The sequence below is a fragment of the Macaca thibetana genome, chromosome 7 (assembly GCF_024542745.1).
Source record: "Macaca thibetana thibetana isolate TM-01 chromosome 7, ASM2454274v1, whole genome shotgun sequence".
NCBI classification, from domain to species: Eukaryota; Metazoa; Chordata; class Mammalia; order Primates; family Cercopithecidae; genus Macaca; species Macaca thibetana.
In genome coordinates this window covers 137,929,501-137,945,822 of record NC_065584.1, presented here as the reverse complement: position 1 = coordinate 137,945,822, position 16,322 = coordinate 137,929,501, and the positions used below count along the sequence as shown (strand labels likewise).

General features: G+C 34.0%; 1 protein-coding gene across 4 annotated transcripts in view; it reads left to right on the top strand.

Moving 5' to 3' along the window:
* Nucleotides 1-16,322, top strand: part of WDR72 (WD repeat domain 72) — a 233,094-nt gene that overhangs the window by 124,496 nt on the left and 92,276 nt on the right. For 3 of the 4 annotated variants that reach the window (XM_050797920.1, XM_050797919.1, XM_050797918.1), the window contains exon 15: nt 13,429-14,246. In XM_050797920.1, the coding sequence (XP_050653877.1) occupies nt 13,429-14,246 (818 nt within the window). The remainder of the gene's footprint in view (nt 1-13,428; nt 14,247-16,322) is intronic. The other variant, XR_007727439.1, reaches the window with a different exon arrangement.

Sequence of the window (16,322 nt, the reverse complement as noted above, 5' to 3'; positions counted from 1 at the left end):
GCTATTCATAGTATTTCTCTGAGATCTTTTAAAAAACCTTTGTAAGATCAGTGATGATACCCCTCTTTCATTACTTTGATTTTTCCCCACTAATTATTTAGGAGTGTATTGTTTAATTTGCACATACTTGTAAATTTCCCAAATAATGATAAGGTTGGCAAATGGGACTTCTCAGGGAGCTGGGAGGCAGGTGAAATATTGCCAGTTTTGTGGCGATGAGGATTTTTGAGGGTCTTTAAACATATATGTCTCGTCCAGTGACTGGTAGGCTGCTGGTTTTCAGGGCCACCATGATTGCCAAACTGCTGATTTTCAAGACTGTGGAGCTAGAGAGGGGCGATGAGAAAAAGGCAAATTAAAATGCTATGACGCTCACTGTTATTACTGACATCCAGCCATTTTACTAGGGAAGATAAGATCCTTATCACAAACCTTTGGTTATTTCTTGAATTCTTTTGCCTTTTTTGAAGGAGCATGTTTTCAGTGGACTTAATTAACCCAGAAGTTCTGCCCCTACCACATTTTTAATATAACTATTATACTTTTCCTAATATTTCTAAAAAACTCTTTTTCTTTTATTCATTTTATTTTTACTTTTTATTCTTCCATAACTTCTTGGTCATTTTTATGAATGTCATTCCTCTGATTTCTCTTTGATGGTCATAAATAATACATTTTCAGTCCCTTCTATGGCACTAATTTTATCTGGAATTAACATATGTTTCAGCTTTTATATTTGTAGCTATCTTTCCAAGTATTACTTTCCCTATGTTATAGAAGTTTGGTTTGCAAGCTCATTTCTAGAGAAAAATTTTTTCTCTTGGGTTTTTTGTTTTGCTGTATTCTCTCTCTCTCTCTCTCTCTCTCTCTCTCTCTCCCCCTCCCCGCCCCCCCGCCCCAGCTGATATTGTCTGTTAGTTTTAGGTACGTGTCTGCATACCTTATCAAGGCCTTTAGTCTAGAATGGTACCTGGACGGCATTAATGTTGGGTGTATGTCTGTCTAATCAGTGAACTAGCTTATGGGTTGATTGAGTTAAAAGTTAGATTAGGATTTTTCTAGGTTGTCCACCTGCCAATGGCCTGACATTTAGCCTCAGAAGTTGACTCTAAGGCCTTGTTATCTGCTTATAGACTTGTTGGTAAGCAGGCCTGTGACTTTAGCTTCACTTAGCACTTTGTGTTTCTTTCCATTTGTGGTCTTCCAACATGTTTATTTTGTTTTTGAGCTTAGCTAAACATTTTAAGTTTTTTTTTTTTTTTTTAAATTAAAAAAGCTATTGTTGGTGTGAATTAAACAAAAATAGTTTACTTCAAAGTCTAAACTTTGTCATCTTGACTAGAAATCAACTCATATTTTCAAAATATTTATAATTTGTTAATTTGTCATAACACAGTTAGTTATTTGAAATTTTTAGCAGCAAAGATGTAAACATCTACTGTAATTTCTTTTTATATCTAAGTACCATATTCTCTACCTTTTTATGGCATAAGTTTTAAAGTTAACTACTTATAAGTTAGGTTATAAATTTATCTACATTGTAGACTTGTTTCTCAGAAAACTTTCTACATCAAGAAATTACACTCTCTTTTCTTGTCAAACTTATGATGTAGGCTAATCATTAAATAATTTCTCAGTAATATAGTAATATAGTACATGGATGTCAATTTTTTTGTGTGTCATCTGTGCCATCTCTCACTTGAAAACCTTCCATTGTTATAAACCTATTGATGGACATTCTTTCCCTTGATTGTAGATTCATAGTTTAAATTTCCTAATTCTTTTATTTTGCATTAACTATACTCCTAATGCTTCAGCTGTGACTTATAGTTTTTATTTACCTAAAATGTAGAAGTAATTTAGAAACTTGTGGAGTAACTAGAATGTGGATTCCACAGGGTCTTTCAGATTACTAAACTTTGTCTTCTTTGAACTAAATTGTATACACAGAATTCTTCAATTTTTACCTAGCTTATTAAAATATGTAATTAATGTGATAAGCACAACTGGGAAAAGAAGGTTGAGAACAAAGAGAATTAAAATTACTGGAAAGTAAATATCTCAGTTGCTATGAGTAGAATGCAGAAAGTGGAAAGTAGTATACCAGTGGTCAGAGGGATTGGAGAGCACAGATTAATCGGATGGGTTAGCTAAGTGGAGAACTGTTAAGGGGATTTAAAAAAAATTTTTTTAACTTAAAAATGAAATTAACCATGTAAAATAATGTAACTTATTTATATTGAGCAAAATGTAAATTTATGATTGCAATTAGGCACTAATTTTTTAAATGACTATATAATGAATCAAGCGAGTTTTGTTTTGTGGTTTTTTTTCTAATTAAACTGTATGGTTCACAATATGTCATCTTTTATTTTATGTTTGAATTTCACTAAGAGTAATAAGGAGTTTTGTTCTAGAAAAGAATTTGAAAGATAATCAAGCTTTCCACAGGCCTAACTTGTACACTTTACATTAAAACATTTTTCATTTGAAGCTTCTGAGTTAGTTTTCTCAAGCTATCTGGTTTTCTCTGTTACATCCTTATTTGTCAATGGCATTGGTTATGACTCAGAGTTCTGCTGTCACTGTTAGTGTAATCCTACATCTTTAACACTATTTGCTATCTACTCTACAACTGAATTGCATCATCAGATAACCGGTCCAAGTCTAATAGATGGGGCTAAGTCTTTATGTTATAAGGCAAGGAGTGTTTAGGTACTAATGTTATATGTGACTAGTTCATTAGTGAATGTTTTCACATGATGATGACTTTTCCTTCCTTATGCAACTCAGTGACTGTGGTGTATTATAAAATGAGTGTTTAGCTAATAAAGACCCTTGTATGTTTTAAAAATAATAAATAAAAATATTATTTCATTCTTTGAAGAATCTAAGTGGATAATGTCATCAGTAGAATAGTTAGGAAAAACAGACTTGGGAATCTTGGTTGAGTTGTTTGCCAGATGGGTAACTTAGAACGAATCATTTCCCTTATCTCTCTCATTTTCCCTTAGTGTGAGGAGAGAGAGTCAAATTAGACAATTTCTAAATTCTTCATTCAGGAAGATAAGGAAATATCTAAAATGTTTTAGCAACTGCTGCCTATATTTCCTCACTTTGTATTTAAATATTTATATTAAGTGTTACTGTACAAAGTCACAAAAGTGAGAAGATGAGGGTAGCTTTAAGCATCAGTCTTATGTAATCTATTTCATGGTTGTAGTAGCTTGGGCAGGTCAAATTTTTTCATAACAAACTCATTGGGGGATCCAAAATGTTTTGAGAAAGAAGTTACCAGAACATGTTGCTAGAAAGTGCGTTTCTACCTTCAGAAGCTAGGAGTAAAACCAGTCTTGTTTAACCATTTTGTCTTTCTGAATCAGTGAGAAAAGGAAGAAGAAAGCACAAGAGAAACATAGTAGGCTGAAGGAAAAAGAAAATAAATCAATGCACTTTTTTGTTTTTCAGATAAAAGTGTTAGACTCGTACTTTTTCACACCTATTACATTTTTTTTTTTTTTGTCTGAACAGTTGGTCCTTTCTGTTTTTCCTTTTTATATGTTCTTTGGATTGCTTACAGTTTGAATTTTGTGTTGTTGGCTTTGGTTTTAATTATTCTGGGCTCTTGTGGGTAGCAGAGGAATAATTTTGGCCTGCCAGCCATCTGGGATTCTACTTGCAGACTTTCAGGCTCAGTAGCTTTTCCCAAAGTCTTTCTACTCCACACAAAGAATTCAACCCTGTGTGCCTTTGCCTACTCCCCACCTGCTGTTTATAGCATTCACATGTAGATGTATCAGCATTATTTTACTCCCAGACTCTCCGAAGTTGAGAGGTTGGAATGGATTGTCCTTTAGTGCCACCCTCTTGCTTTACCAATTATAAATAATACCTCCTCTCTTTCCTCAACCTGGGATTTCAGAGAGTAGTAGTAAAAGTGATGATTTTTGAGGAAAATACCAGGACCTTCTCTGTGATGCAGTACCTGGAAATCACATGTTGGGGAATTATCTGTCAGGCAAGCAGATAGCATTTTATAAACAACATGTAAATCAATCACTTAAAATTTGTATTCTCACATTTTTGCAGTTGCATAGATGGGATGAAATACTTCTTGCATTTAATTACTTGTTCTAGACTTTTAAAGATTGCAATCAGATTAATGAATGTTTCCAAAACACTTTCGTTAGAATGATGTTTTAGATATATTTTATCATCCTAAAATTAACATAATTACATTTGCATTTTTGCATTTAGTGTGCTACTTTTAATAGAATTTTTGTCTGTGAAATATATTGCATATAGGTAACATAAAATTAAAGTTAATACTAACTACAGCCTTTGCTAAACATTGCTGAATATTGTGTCTGCCCAATCTATAAAATGTGAAAACTCAGAAAATAATATTATGGGCATTTACTGTTATTTTTCTGGGTTATTTATTTCCAGAATGATAGTCTTACGTTTTCAAGGCCCTTTGGTAATAAGACTTTTAACATATACTTCCTAAAGTTTCAAACAGTGATGACTGGCTGGAATTATGTTTAATAATTTTAATACATTAAAACATAGCAATGATTTATACTTTGAAAATCAAGTATAAATTTTTTAACTTAAAAATGACTTAAAAATAAGTTAAAAAATAAATTTTTTATTAAAAATATTAAAAAATAACTTAAAAAAAGTTAAAAAATAAATTTTCAAATGGAAGCCAACTCTCTTGTATGTTAATTAAATTTGGAATAACATTTACGATTTTAAAATAATGTAAAATATTCAGTTGCTTCTTTGATAAGGTGACCATATTTAAGAACAGAAATTTAGGATTTTTGTTTATGGCAGTGCAGTAGGCCTATTGTGGCTGTGTGGACCACAAAATAATAAGAGAAGAACAAGAAATATTGTTCGAATCATTGCTATAATTTTGATTGGCGCAAAAGTTGAGAAGATCTAGGTGCTGAGACAGAGGTTATAGCTTTGAGGAAGTGGAAGTGCATAGGAGCGCAGAACTCTGCCTTCAGCCTGCTTGATTAACCAGTAATCCAGAAGAAACCACAGCTATAGTTTGTGAGTAGGTGACTTCTTAGCTTAAATGCCCCTTCAAGAGTTACAACCATTCTTAGAATACATTTAGTGGTCCGTAGAGTTTATACAGATCTATGTAATCTGTACCTCATCTCTTCTGTGTAGCTCATTCTCTACCTTCCCATATTCTTCCTTCCAGCCATTCTGAAATTTTCTCAGTTCACGCTATATGCATACCTTCTTACCCTTCTTCTAGCCATCACTTCAGAGGTCTTCTCATATTTGCAATGCACCCAACAAAGGTCTAATAGCCAGAATCTATAGGGAACTTAAACAATTGAACAAGCAAAAAATAAATAACTCCATTAAAAATGGGAAAAGACATGAGCATGTACTTCTCAAAAGAAGACATACAAGTGGCCAAGAAACATATGAAAAGATGCTCAACATCACTAGTTATCATAGAAATGCAACTCCAAACCACAATGAGTTACCATCTCATGCCAGTCAGAATGGCTGTGATTAAACATCAAAAAACAACCAATGCTGGTGAGGCCACAGAGAACAGGGTATACTTATACAGTGTATATTTATGAGTGGGAATGTATACAGTGTATACTTATACTTGGTGGGAATGTAAATTAGTTTACCTACTGTGGAAAGCAGTGTGGAGATTTCTCAAAGAATTTAAAAAAGAACTACGATTTGACCCAGCAATCTCATTACTGGGTATATATCCAAAAGAAAATAAAGTTCTACCAAAAAGACACATGATCTTGTATGTTCATTGCAGCACTATTCACGAAGCAAAGACATGGAATCAACCTAGGTGCCCATCAACAATGGATTGGATAGAGAAAGTGTGATATATGTGTGTGTGGGGGGGGTGGACGCGTGTGTGTGTGTGTGTATATATATATATGGAGAGAGAGAGAGAGAGAGAGAAAGCATATAATGCTACTTAGAAGTCATGTTCTTAGCAGCAACATGGATGCAGCTGGAGATAATTATCCTAAGTTAATTAACACAGGAACAGAAAGTCAAATACTGCATATTCTCACTTATCAATGGATACTAAACAATGAGTACTTGTGAACATAAAGATGACAACAATAGACACTGGGGACTACTAAGTGAAAAATGAAAGAGGACTGTGGGTTGAAAAACCAACTGTTGGGTACTATGCTCAGTACCTGGGTGTTGGGATCAATCGTATCCCAAACTACAAATCTGCAGATGTATCCCCTGAATCTACAATAAAAGTTGAAAAAAAAAGTTAAGAAAATCAAAACCAGTATAGTATACAAAATTTTATACTTTTTTGAGACTAATGATTTAAAAACTATTTCTCTCTGCAATATTTTTATCTCTTTGTTTATCTCTTGTGATGGTATGAGTATTTTACACATTAATTTATGTGAGTTCTTTATATGCCTAAAATATTAGCCTTTGATTATTGATCTTGTGAATTTTGTTCTTATGCTTTTAAGTTTAATTTCATCAATGCAACTGTTTTGGGGGAGGGTAGTACATGTTAAAAACATTTGGCTAGTCATATCGTTGACATTTTCTTTTTTCCCTAGGGTCCTTTATTTAATTTAATTTAATTATATTTTAGTTTAGTTTAATTTAGTTCTGGGATACATATGTAGGATGTACAAGTTTGTTACATAGGTAAACGTGTGCCATGGTGGTTTGCTGTGCCTGTCAAAACCCATCAACTAGGCATTAAGGCCAGCATGCATTAGCTATTTATCCTGATGCTCTCCCTCCCCCTGCTCCCTCCTCAGACTGCCCCTGGTGTGTGTGTTTTCCCCTCCCTGTGTCCATGTGTTCTCATTGTTCAGCTCCCCCTTATAAATTAGGACATGGGTGTTCGTTTTTTCTTTCCCATTAGTTTGCTGAGGATAATGGCTTGCAGCTCCATCCATTGTCCCTGTAAAGGACGCATCTCATTCTTTTTTATGGCTGTGTAGTATTCTATGGTATATATGTACCACTTTCTCCTTATCCAGTCTATCATTGATGGGCATTTGGGTTGATTCCATATCTTTGCTATTGTGACTAGTGCTGCAATGAACTTGCATGTATCTTTATAATAGAATGATTTATATTCCTATGGATACATACCCAGTAATGGGATTGCTGGGTCGGATTCTATTTCTGGTTCTAGGTCTTCGAGGAATCGCTGCACTGTCTTCCACAGTGGTTGAACTAATTTACATGTCCACCAACAGTGTAAAAGTTGGTCCTGTTTTTCTAAAGCCCTGCTATTATCTGTCGTTTCTTGACTTTTTAATGATCACCATTCTGAATGTCATGAGATGGTATCTCATTGCGGTTTTGATTTGCATTTCTCTAATGATCAATGATTATGAGCTTTTTTCATATGTTAGTTGACCACATAAATGTCTTCTGTTGAACAGTGTCTATTCTTGTCCTTTTGCCCACATTTCAATGGGGTTGTTTGTTTTTTTCTTGTAAATTTGTTTAAGTTCCTTGTAGATTCTGGATATTAGGGCTTTGTCAGATGCATAGATTGCAAAATTTTCTCCCATTCTGTAGGTTGTCTCTTCACTCTGATGATAGTTTCTTTTTTAAAAAAATGTTTATTTTTCCATAGGTTATTGGGGAACAGGTGGTGTTTGATTACATGATTAAAAGCTTTAGTGGTGATTATGAGATTCTGTTGCACCCATCACCCAAGTGGTATACACTGCATACAGTTGTAGTCTTTTATTCGTCATCCCCTTCCCACCTTTTCCCGCTGTGTCCCCAAAGTTTGTTGTGTCATTCTTACGCCTTTGCATTCTCACAGCTTAGCTCCCACTTATGAGTGAAAACATACGATGTTTTCGTATATATATATATCACAGTTTCTTTATCCACTCATTGATTGATGGGCATTTGGGTTGACTCCCCAGTTTTGCAATTGAGAATTGTACTGCTATAAACATGGTTGTACCAGTATTTTTTTCATATAATGACTTATTTTCCTCTGGATGGATACCCAGTAGTGGGACTGCTGGATCAAATGGTAGTTCTACTTTTAGTTCTTTAAGGAATCTCCACACTGTTTTCCATAGTGGTTGTGGTAGTTTACCTTCCCACCGGCAGTGTAGAAGCACTCCCTGTTTACCGCATCCATGCCAACATCTATTTTTTTATTTTTTTATTATGGCCATTCTTGCAAGAGTAAAGTAGTATTGCATTGTGGTTTTGATTTGCATTATCCTGATCATTAGTGATGTTGAACATTTTTTATATGTTTGTTGGCGATTTGTATATCTTCTTTTGATAATTTTCTATTCATGTTCTTAGCCCACTTTTTGATGGAATTGTTTGTATTTTTCTTACTGATTTGTTTGAGTTCATTGTAGATTCTGGATATCAGTCCTTTGTTAGATGTATAGATTGTGAAGTTTTCGCCCACTCTATGGGTTGTCTGTTTACTCTGCTGACTGTTCTTTTGCCATGCAGAAGCTCTTTAGTTTAATTAAGTCCCTGCTGTTTAATCTTTGTTTTTATTGCATTTGCTTTTGGGTTGTTGGTCATGAAATCCTTGTCTAGGCTGATGTCTAGAAGAGTTTTTCCAATGTTATCTTCTAGAATTTTTATATTTTCAGGTCTGAGATTTAAGTCCTTGATCCATCATGGGTTGATTTTTTGTTTAAGGTGAGAGATGAGGATCCAGTTTCATTCTCCTTCTAGTGGCTAGCCAATTATCCCAGCACCATTTGTTGCATAGGGTGTCCTTTCCTCACTTTGTTTTTGTTTGCTTTGTTGAAGATCAGTTGGCTGTAAGTATTTAGGTTTATTTCTGGGTTGGCCATTTTGATTACTATTTTTAGAAGAGCTTTTTGTTTGGCATAGTAAAATATAAGTTTTTGTAGAAATTTAAAAAATAAATATATCAAAAAAATTTTAAGAAATCTGCAATTTTATAGAAAATGGGATTATATTTTTAAAATTTTAAATATTTTCCATTGACAATATATATGAATTTTTGGCATATATATGTATGTCATAATGTATTTTGCATATATATATATGCCATAATGTATTCAGCCAAATCTATTGTATGGGACATTTAAGTTATTTTCAGCTTATTGAAATAGAAAAATTTTCAATGACCATTTTTTCGTATGACTTTGTGCATATTTCTAATCATACCTTTAGGATAAATTACTTTTAAAATAATTTCTACATTAAAGAGTATGTAACATTTTAAGATTATTAATACACGTTGGCAACTTGCCTTCCCTAAAATAAGTACCAGCTTACACTAATCTTGCAGTGTATAAGAATGTCTGTTTACTCCCTCCATTATCAAAACTGAATATTCAATTTTTAATGCTATTTGCAAATCCAATGTTTATCTATTTGTTGGCTAATAGTCTGAACATCAGTCCTGTTCATTTCTCTACAAATCAAGATTACGCTCTTTTAAAATTTATCTTTGAAAATAATGCATATTTGAATTAACAAGAAATTTACAGAAGTTCTTACAAGTAAAAAGCAAAATGAGATCACAATTCCAGACAGGTTGGAGAAGGCTGAAAGAGCATTTGCTAATCCCCGGGTACTTTTAGGTTTAGTTTAAACCACTCTAAAGGTTAAAAGAGAGAATTTCCAGGTCCAGTGCAGTGATAGGAAGTTGGATAGGATACCACAGCATAAGTTCATTGTCCCCTAAGAGCTGCGTATTCAATGAAAAAGCCAACCAAGGTGAGCAATATTTTTTCACACAAGAAGAGAATGAATAAAAATATTTGTCTTTGTTGGTCTCAGCCCTAGATGGAGGGGGGAAAGTACTTTTGCTTAAGTATTAATAACCTTAATCTTGGGTGCCAGGCGCGGTGGCTCAAGCCTGTAATCCCAGCACTTTGGGAGGCCAAGACGGGCGGATCACGAGGTCAGGAGTTCGAGACCATCCTGGCTAACACGGTGAAACCCCGTCTCTACTAAAAAATACAAAAAAAAAAAAAACTAGCCGGGCGAGGTGGCGGGCGCCTGTAGTCCCAGCTACTCGGGAGGCTGAGGCAGGAGAATGGCGTAAAAACCCGGGAGGCAGAGCTTGCAGTGAGCTGAGATCCGGCCACTGCACTCCAGCCTGGGTGACACAGCGAGACTCCGTCTCAAAAAAAAAAAAAAAAAAATAACCTTAATCTTGAGTCAGAATTCACACTACCTTCAAGGAATGAAAACTTTTTAAGCTGGAAATTTTGTTTAAAGAGGGCCCTATTTGGTAGTACCCCTGGGTAACTGGTATTCAAAAACTAAAATCCTCTCTTAAAGAGTGCACCCTCACATATATCTCAAAGGATTCTCACTGATCATATTTCATATACACACACACACACACACACACAATTATAAAACATACACGGAAACAGGAAAACATCAGCAAAATAAAAAAGCAGAGCCATATCCACAAAGATTTTAGAAACTTTAATTATAGATGCAAAGTATAATAAGTATGTTTAAAAATATAAGAATGATTTTAAAATATGGTTAAGACATAACTGTCTATAAAAATGACCTTTTTTTTTTTTTAAAGAACCAAATAGAACTTCTGGAAATGAAAAATGTAAAAATCAAAATTAGGAACTCAGTGCATAAGTTAAGTGACATATTAAACACAGGTGAGAAGAAAATTGGCAAACTAAAAGAAAAATTTTGAAGAGCTTGCCCCACATGAGGTACAGAAAGACAAAGAGATGAAAAAATGTAAGGGGATAGAGCCTCTGACAAATACCTGGTCAGTGTCCCATAAGGGGATAATGGTATGATGAGAGAAAATATTCAATAGGATAAGCCCAACAACTTCACAAAGTTGATGAAAGATAGGGAGGCTCAGATACAGTGGAGGACTAGGGAAAACATCCACACCTAGAAGAATCATAGTGAAGCTGTGGAATATTAAAGCCTAGAGGATCTAATCAAACAGCAGAGAGAAAAGACAGATGGTGTGACAGACTAGCAGCTGACTTCTCAACTGCATCAGAGGAAGACAGAGACTGCAGAATAATAATCCTTTCTTCACCAATACTGGGAGAAAATAAGTCAAGCTAAAATTGTATACTTAGCAAGACTACCTTTTAAGAAAAACATTATTCCATTGAGAGGATAAACAAAGTCAAAAGTTGATTCTTTAAAAAGAGTATCAAAATTGACAAAATTCTAGCAGGAAAAAAAAGAGGCAACAAAAGTAATAAATTTTAAGAGGGCCCATAGTTATAGGTACTGCAGAGTTAAAATAACTGATAGGCAAGTAATATAAACATATTTTTGAGTGATTATAAAACTATCAAAAGAAATTAAACATGGTCTAAATAAGTGGGAGATGTAATCGGGAATTTGGCAAACATGCAAGATTAAATAGGTCAAATAGGAATACATATTTAAGGTTAAGACCTAAACAAAAGCAAAGAAATTATAAGCACAAAATTCAAATACTGGTTACTTTCTGACAGTATGCAGGGGTAAAAAAAATCAGGACATAGTCTACTTTTTAGTCCAAATGGAGGCACTTTGTTAATATTCCTTAAACAGTTCATTTACATTATTTATTTACCATGAAATATATAACACATAGAGAAAAAAGTAAACAATGCAGCACAAAAATGTACAACTCAATGGTCGTAAAGCACACACCTTCATAATCACTACATAGATCCAGAAATAAAATATGTGAGCGCCCCAGAAGCTATAGTTTCCCAGTCCTCAAAAGGTAGCCTCTAGCTTTGTAGATTTATTGTTTATGAATGTATCCTTAAACCCTCTTGTTTTGTTTTCTCCTGTCTTTTGAAAATAACAGGGATGGAATTACATACAGTTAATTCTTTTATGTCTGGCTTCTTTGACGAACATAATGTTGGTGAAATTAATAGGCCAATGAATGGTATTATTTTAATTTCATTTTTCTGGTTACTACTTGTAGTAAAAATTTTTCATATTGTAACTTTTGAATATTTGTTTTGTGAATTGTTATTACCTTTGCCCATTCATCCATCTGTAAGATCCTCTTCTTATTATTGATTTGCAAAAATTATTTGTTAATAATTACATTAACAATTATTGACAAACAAATGTGCTCTTTACAATTCGTTCTCCATTTCATTATTTAACACTTATAATTTGTAATGGTTTTCTTTTTAAACTTTCCTTTTGTATTATTGAAAATTAAATATATCATCTCTGTAAAAAATTTCAGGAAACCAAATCAAAAACACAACACACCGTAGTATAAATAAAGATCATTTTAATTTCTTCTTCCCAATTAATTCCTTCTTCCCAATTAAATGTTAACTGTTGGTAACATTTTGGTTCATATCCTTTGTGACTTTATTTATTTGTATTTACTTATTCTCTATATATGTACATTTTTATATATAAATGTAGATAGAGATATATGTCAAATTTTTAAATATCTATTTTTGTACCTAAAATTTTACTAATGGAGAATTATTTTGTCTGCGTAATAACATGTTTTTCACCAATCGATACAATTTACACCACCATTTTAAATTATTTAAATTGTGTTCCATTGTATAAATTTGCTAATTATTAATTCAACAGACATTAATTGAGTCTCTTGATAATGCTATATAGCAGCATTGTTTTGTAGGCACTTGAGGCAACTAACATACAAAATTCCTGCAAAGGTGGGGTTGAATGCTAGTGGAGGAAACATACAATAAAGAAATAAATTTTTCATATTCTATAAGGAAATCCTAAGTCCTAGAAAGAAGAAGGAAAGCAAGGAAGAGTTTAGAGAGTAGTGGGTTGATATGAGGGAATAAGGTATTCAAGGAATGCCTCATAAATTAGCAAGAACGTAGTAGAAGTATGGGAACCCACTGTGCCAGCCTTTGGGGAAAAATCAAATGCAAGACAACAAGGTGAGTTTTTTGGGTTTTTCTTAGAGCAATATGACATTAGTCAACATTTCAATTACTTGCAATTTTAACAAATTTGGAAGCACCATTGTTGTTAAAATATTTAGTTTTTGCTTGCGTTCTTACATTTGTTCTCCTCAGTTTTCAAACCAAACTTGTCCTTGTATGTCTTTATGACTATAATAGTAGAAAGATGTGAGAGTGTATATTAAAGGATGTTAATCTAGTACCATCTTACTCCAGAGATATAATTCATATTTATTTAGAGGAAAAATAAAATTTAGGAAAAAAGAAAAGAAGTTTTCAAAGAATGTTAGAATATAGAATATTTAATTTAGAAAGGAATTTTTTTATAGCTAAGACAAAAAAATTAAAATGACTTGCCTTTAGCTACTCTGCAAATTAATACTTTTTTAAAATGCCACTTTAACATCATGGAATCTTTAATAAAATAACTTAATAAGCAAGAACTTTGACACAAAATATTTTTTTGTTCCCTTAGGTTGCTGATGCCAAATTTTGCCCAAGACCTTTTAATGTCTTGCCTGTGAAGACAAAATGGAGTAACGTGGGCTTTCATATTCTTCTATTTGATCTGGAAAACCTTGTTGAACTTTTACTACCAACTCCACTCAGTGATGTTGACTCTTCCAGTTCATTCTATGGTAGTGAGGTCCTGAGAAGAGCCAAGAGCACAGTGGAGAAGAAGACACTGACACTGAGAAAGAGTAAAACTGCCTGTGGTCCTCTCTCAGCAGAGGCACAAGCCAAGCCTATTACTGAAAGCCTGTCCCAAGGAGATAATACCATCAAATTCTCAGAAGAAAATGATGGAATTAAAAGGCAGAAGAAAATGAAGATCTCCAAAAAAATGCAGCCTAAGCCATCAAGAAAAGTAGATGCCAGTCTTACAGTAGACACAGCTAAATTGTTTCTGTCTTGCCTTTTGCCATGGGGAGTGGATAAAGATTTAGATTATCTTTGCATTAAGCACCTCAATATTTTAAAGCTTCAGGGTCCTATTTCTTTGGGACTTGCTTCAAATGAAGATCATTTCTCACTGATGTTGCCAGGTTGGGATGTATGCAATACTGAAATGATAAAAGACTATTCAGGAGTAAATTTATTTTCCAGGAAAGTTTTGGACTTGTCAGATAAATACAGAGCCACTCTTCCAGATCAGGTTGGAATTCCAAGAGGACTGGAAAATAATTGTGATTCTTTGCAAGAGTCAAATACTATAGTTTATTTGTTGAGCAGACTATTTTTAGTTAATAAGTTAGTTAACATGCCTTTAGAATTGGCATGTAGAGTTGGCAGGTAAGACATACCTAGAGATTTTGACTATACTAGATTATGACATTAAAAAAAAATCATGGCCGGGCGCGGTGTCTCAAGCCTGTAATCCCAGCACTTTGGGAGGCCGAGACGGGCGGATCACGAGGTCAGGAGATCGAGACCATCCTGGCTAACACGGTGAAACCCCGTCTCTACTAAAAAATACAAAAAACTAGCCGGGCGAGGTGGCGGGCGCCTGTAGTCCCAGCTACTCGGGAGGCTGAGGCAGGAGAATGGTCTAAACCCGGGAGGCGGAGCTTGCAGTGAGCTGAGATCCGGCCACTGCACCCCAGCCTGGGCGACAGAGCAAGACTCTGTCTCAAAAAAAAAAAAAAAAAAAAAAAAAAAATCATGATTTGCTCTTTGCTATATTCAGCTCTTTAACATTCCTTCCTTCTTTCCAGTGGGGGGTAAATATGCAACAACTTCTTGGTTTAAAAAACATTAAGAAAATCTCCCTTTTAATTGTTTGGATTGGAGTATAATTTGGCAATAGATCTATATGATTTAAAATTCATTCATTCAACAAATATTCAATGTTTTCATAATATGTGTCAAAAAAGACATAGTGTGGGATGCTGAATGAGTAGATAGATTAGATAGATAGATAGATAGATAGATAGATAGATAGATAGATAGCTACATAGCTACATAGATACATAGATACATACACATATACATACATAGACACATATACGTCTTGAAATCCATTATACATGGTATGAATTAAGTATGAACAAAAACACATATATGTCTTGAAATCCATTATACATGGTATGAATTAAGTATGAACAGAAACATTTAAGTTAAGGCTTATGATGATATGTTTTTTATATCATCAGAGAAGGAAAATATTGAAAATTTCATACCTCAAATTTTACCATTTATTTTATATTTTGGCATATTAAAATAGAATAAAATAGAAGAGGCTATTTAGTAATTCATTTATACATAGTACAGTTTAGTAATAACTGTTGTTTTTGAGTGTTGAGATTATACTACTCTGTGACTTTGGGCTAGTCACTTTGCTTTTCTGGGCCTTACTTTCCTGATTTACAAAATGAGGTGGGTGGTATAGGTGACTGTGAAATTCTTAAAAGCTTAGGTTGCTAATCAATTTGATTTATTGGTCTAATCATGATCCCACAGAGCAGATGAGGGACTTAGTTGTTTGCCAGAGGTTTTCATTGTAAGTTTATTCCTGATACAGATTACAGGATGGAAATGATGTGTCTGATGTCTGGTGCACTTTAGGGAAGCTTACGGACTTTTGGTATGCCTGTCATTAAATAGCCTTTCAAATGTTGTCACACATTAGTTGACTCTTTAAAGAATTCTTCATAGAAACAAATTATAGAATGAACGTGTCAGGATGAGAGACTGCTTCTCTGCTGCAGCCACTCCAGATTTGATCTGCTGTCAGAGCCCAGATACTATTTTTTGAGAAATCAAAATAATGTATGTTGGATTTGTCACACCAAATCCTTCCAACAAATTTGACCATTTCACAGAAATTTTACTGTGGTTGTGAAGGTTGAGAAATCTTCATAAGCTTAACAACTGGGCACATGATTTAACTGAATTTTAAGGCAACACCTGCCTACTTATCAGAACATCCCTGGCAGTTTCGGAAGATTCCTGCGATGGGAACACTGGTGTAGGGTAAAACCCGCCTTCATAAGGCTCCAATGGTAGCTGAGGAGAATTCTTTGACAGATGTCAACATATTGAGTTTTTTTAATTTGTTGCATTAGTCAGTAGTCATGTGACCTAAAATAGCAAACCTGTCTTGTAAATATAGGTCACAGATAATACTGGCAAACTAAGACGTGCAGGTCAACTGGGATTAAGATTTTAGATGGGAGCCTAAAAAAAAAAAAAAAGATTTAGGTGGGAACAAAGTGAGGAAATCAGATTCACAAAAGAAATTGATGTGAAAGATATTGCTAAAAATAATCTGTATTCAATTTCCAAATTTGCGAAAGTGGTCATGTACCCATATCTTTGATTTATTTCCTCAAATAATTTTTTGTGCTTTTTTAGTAATATACTGCCAAT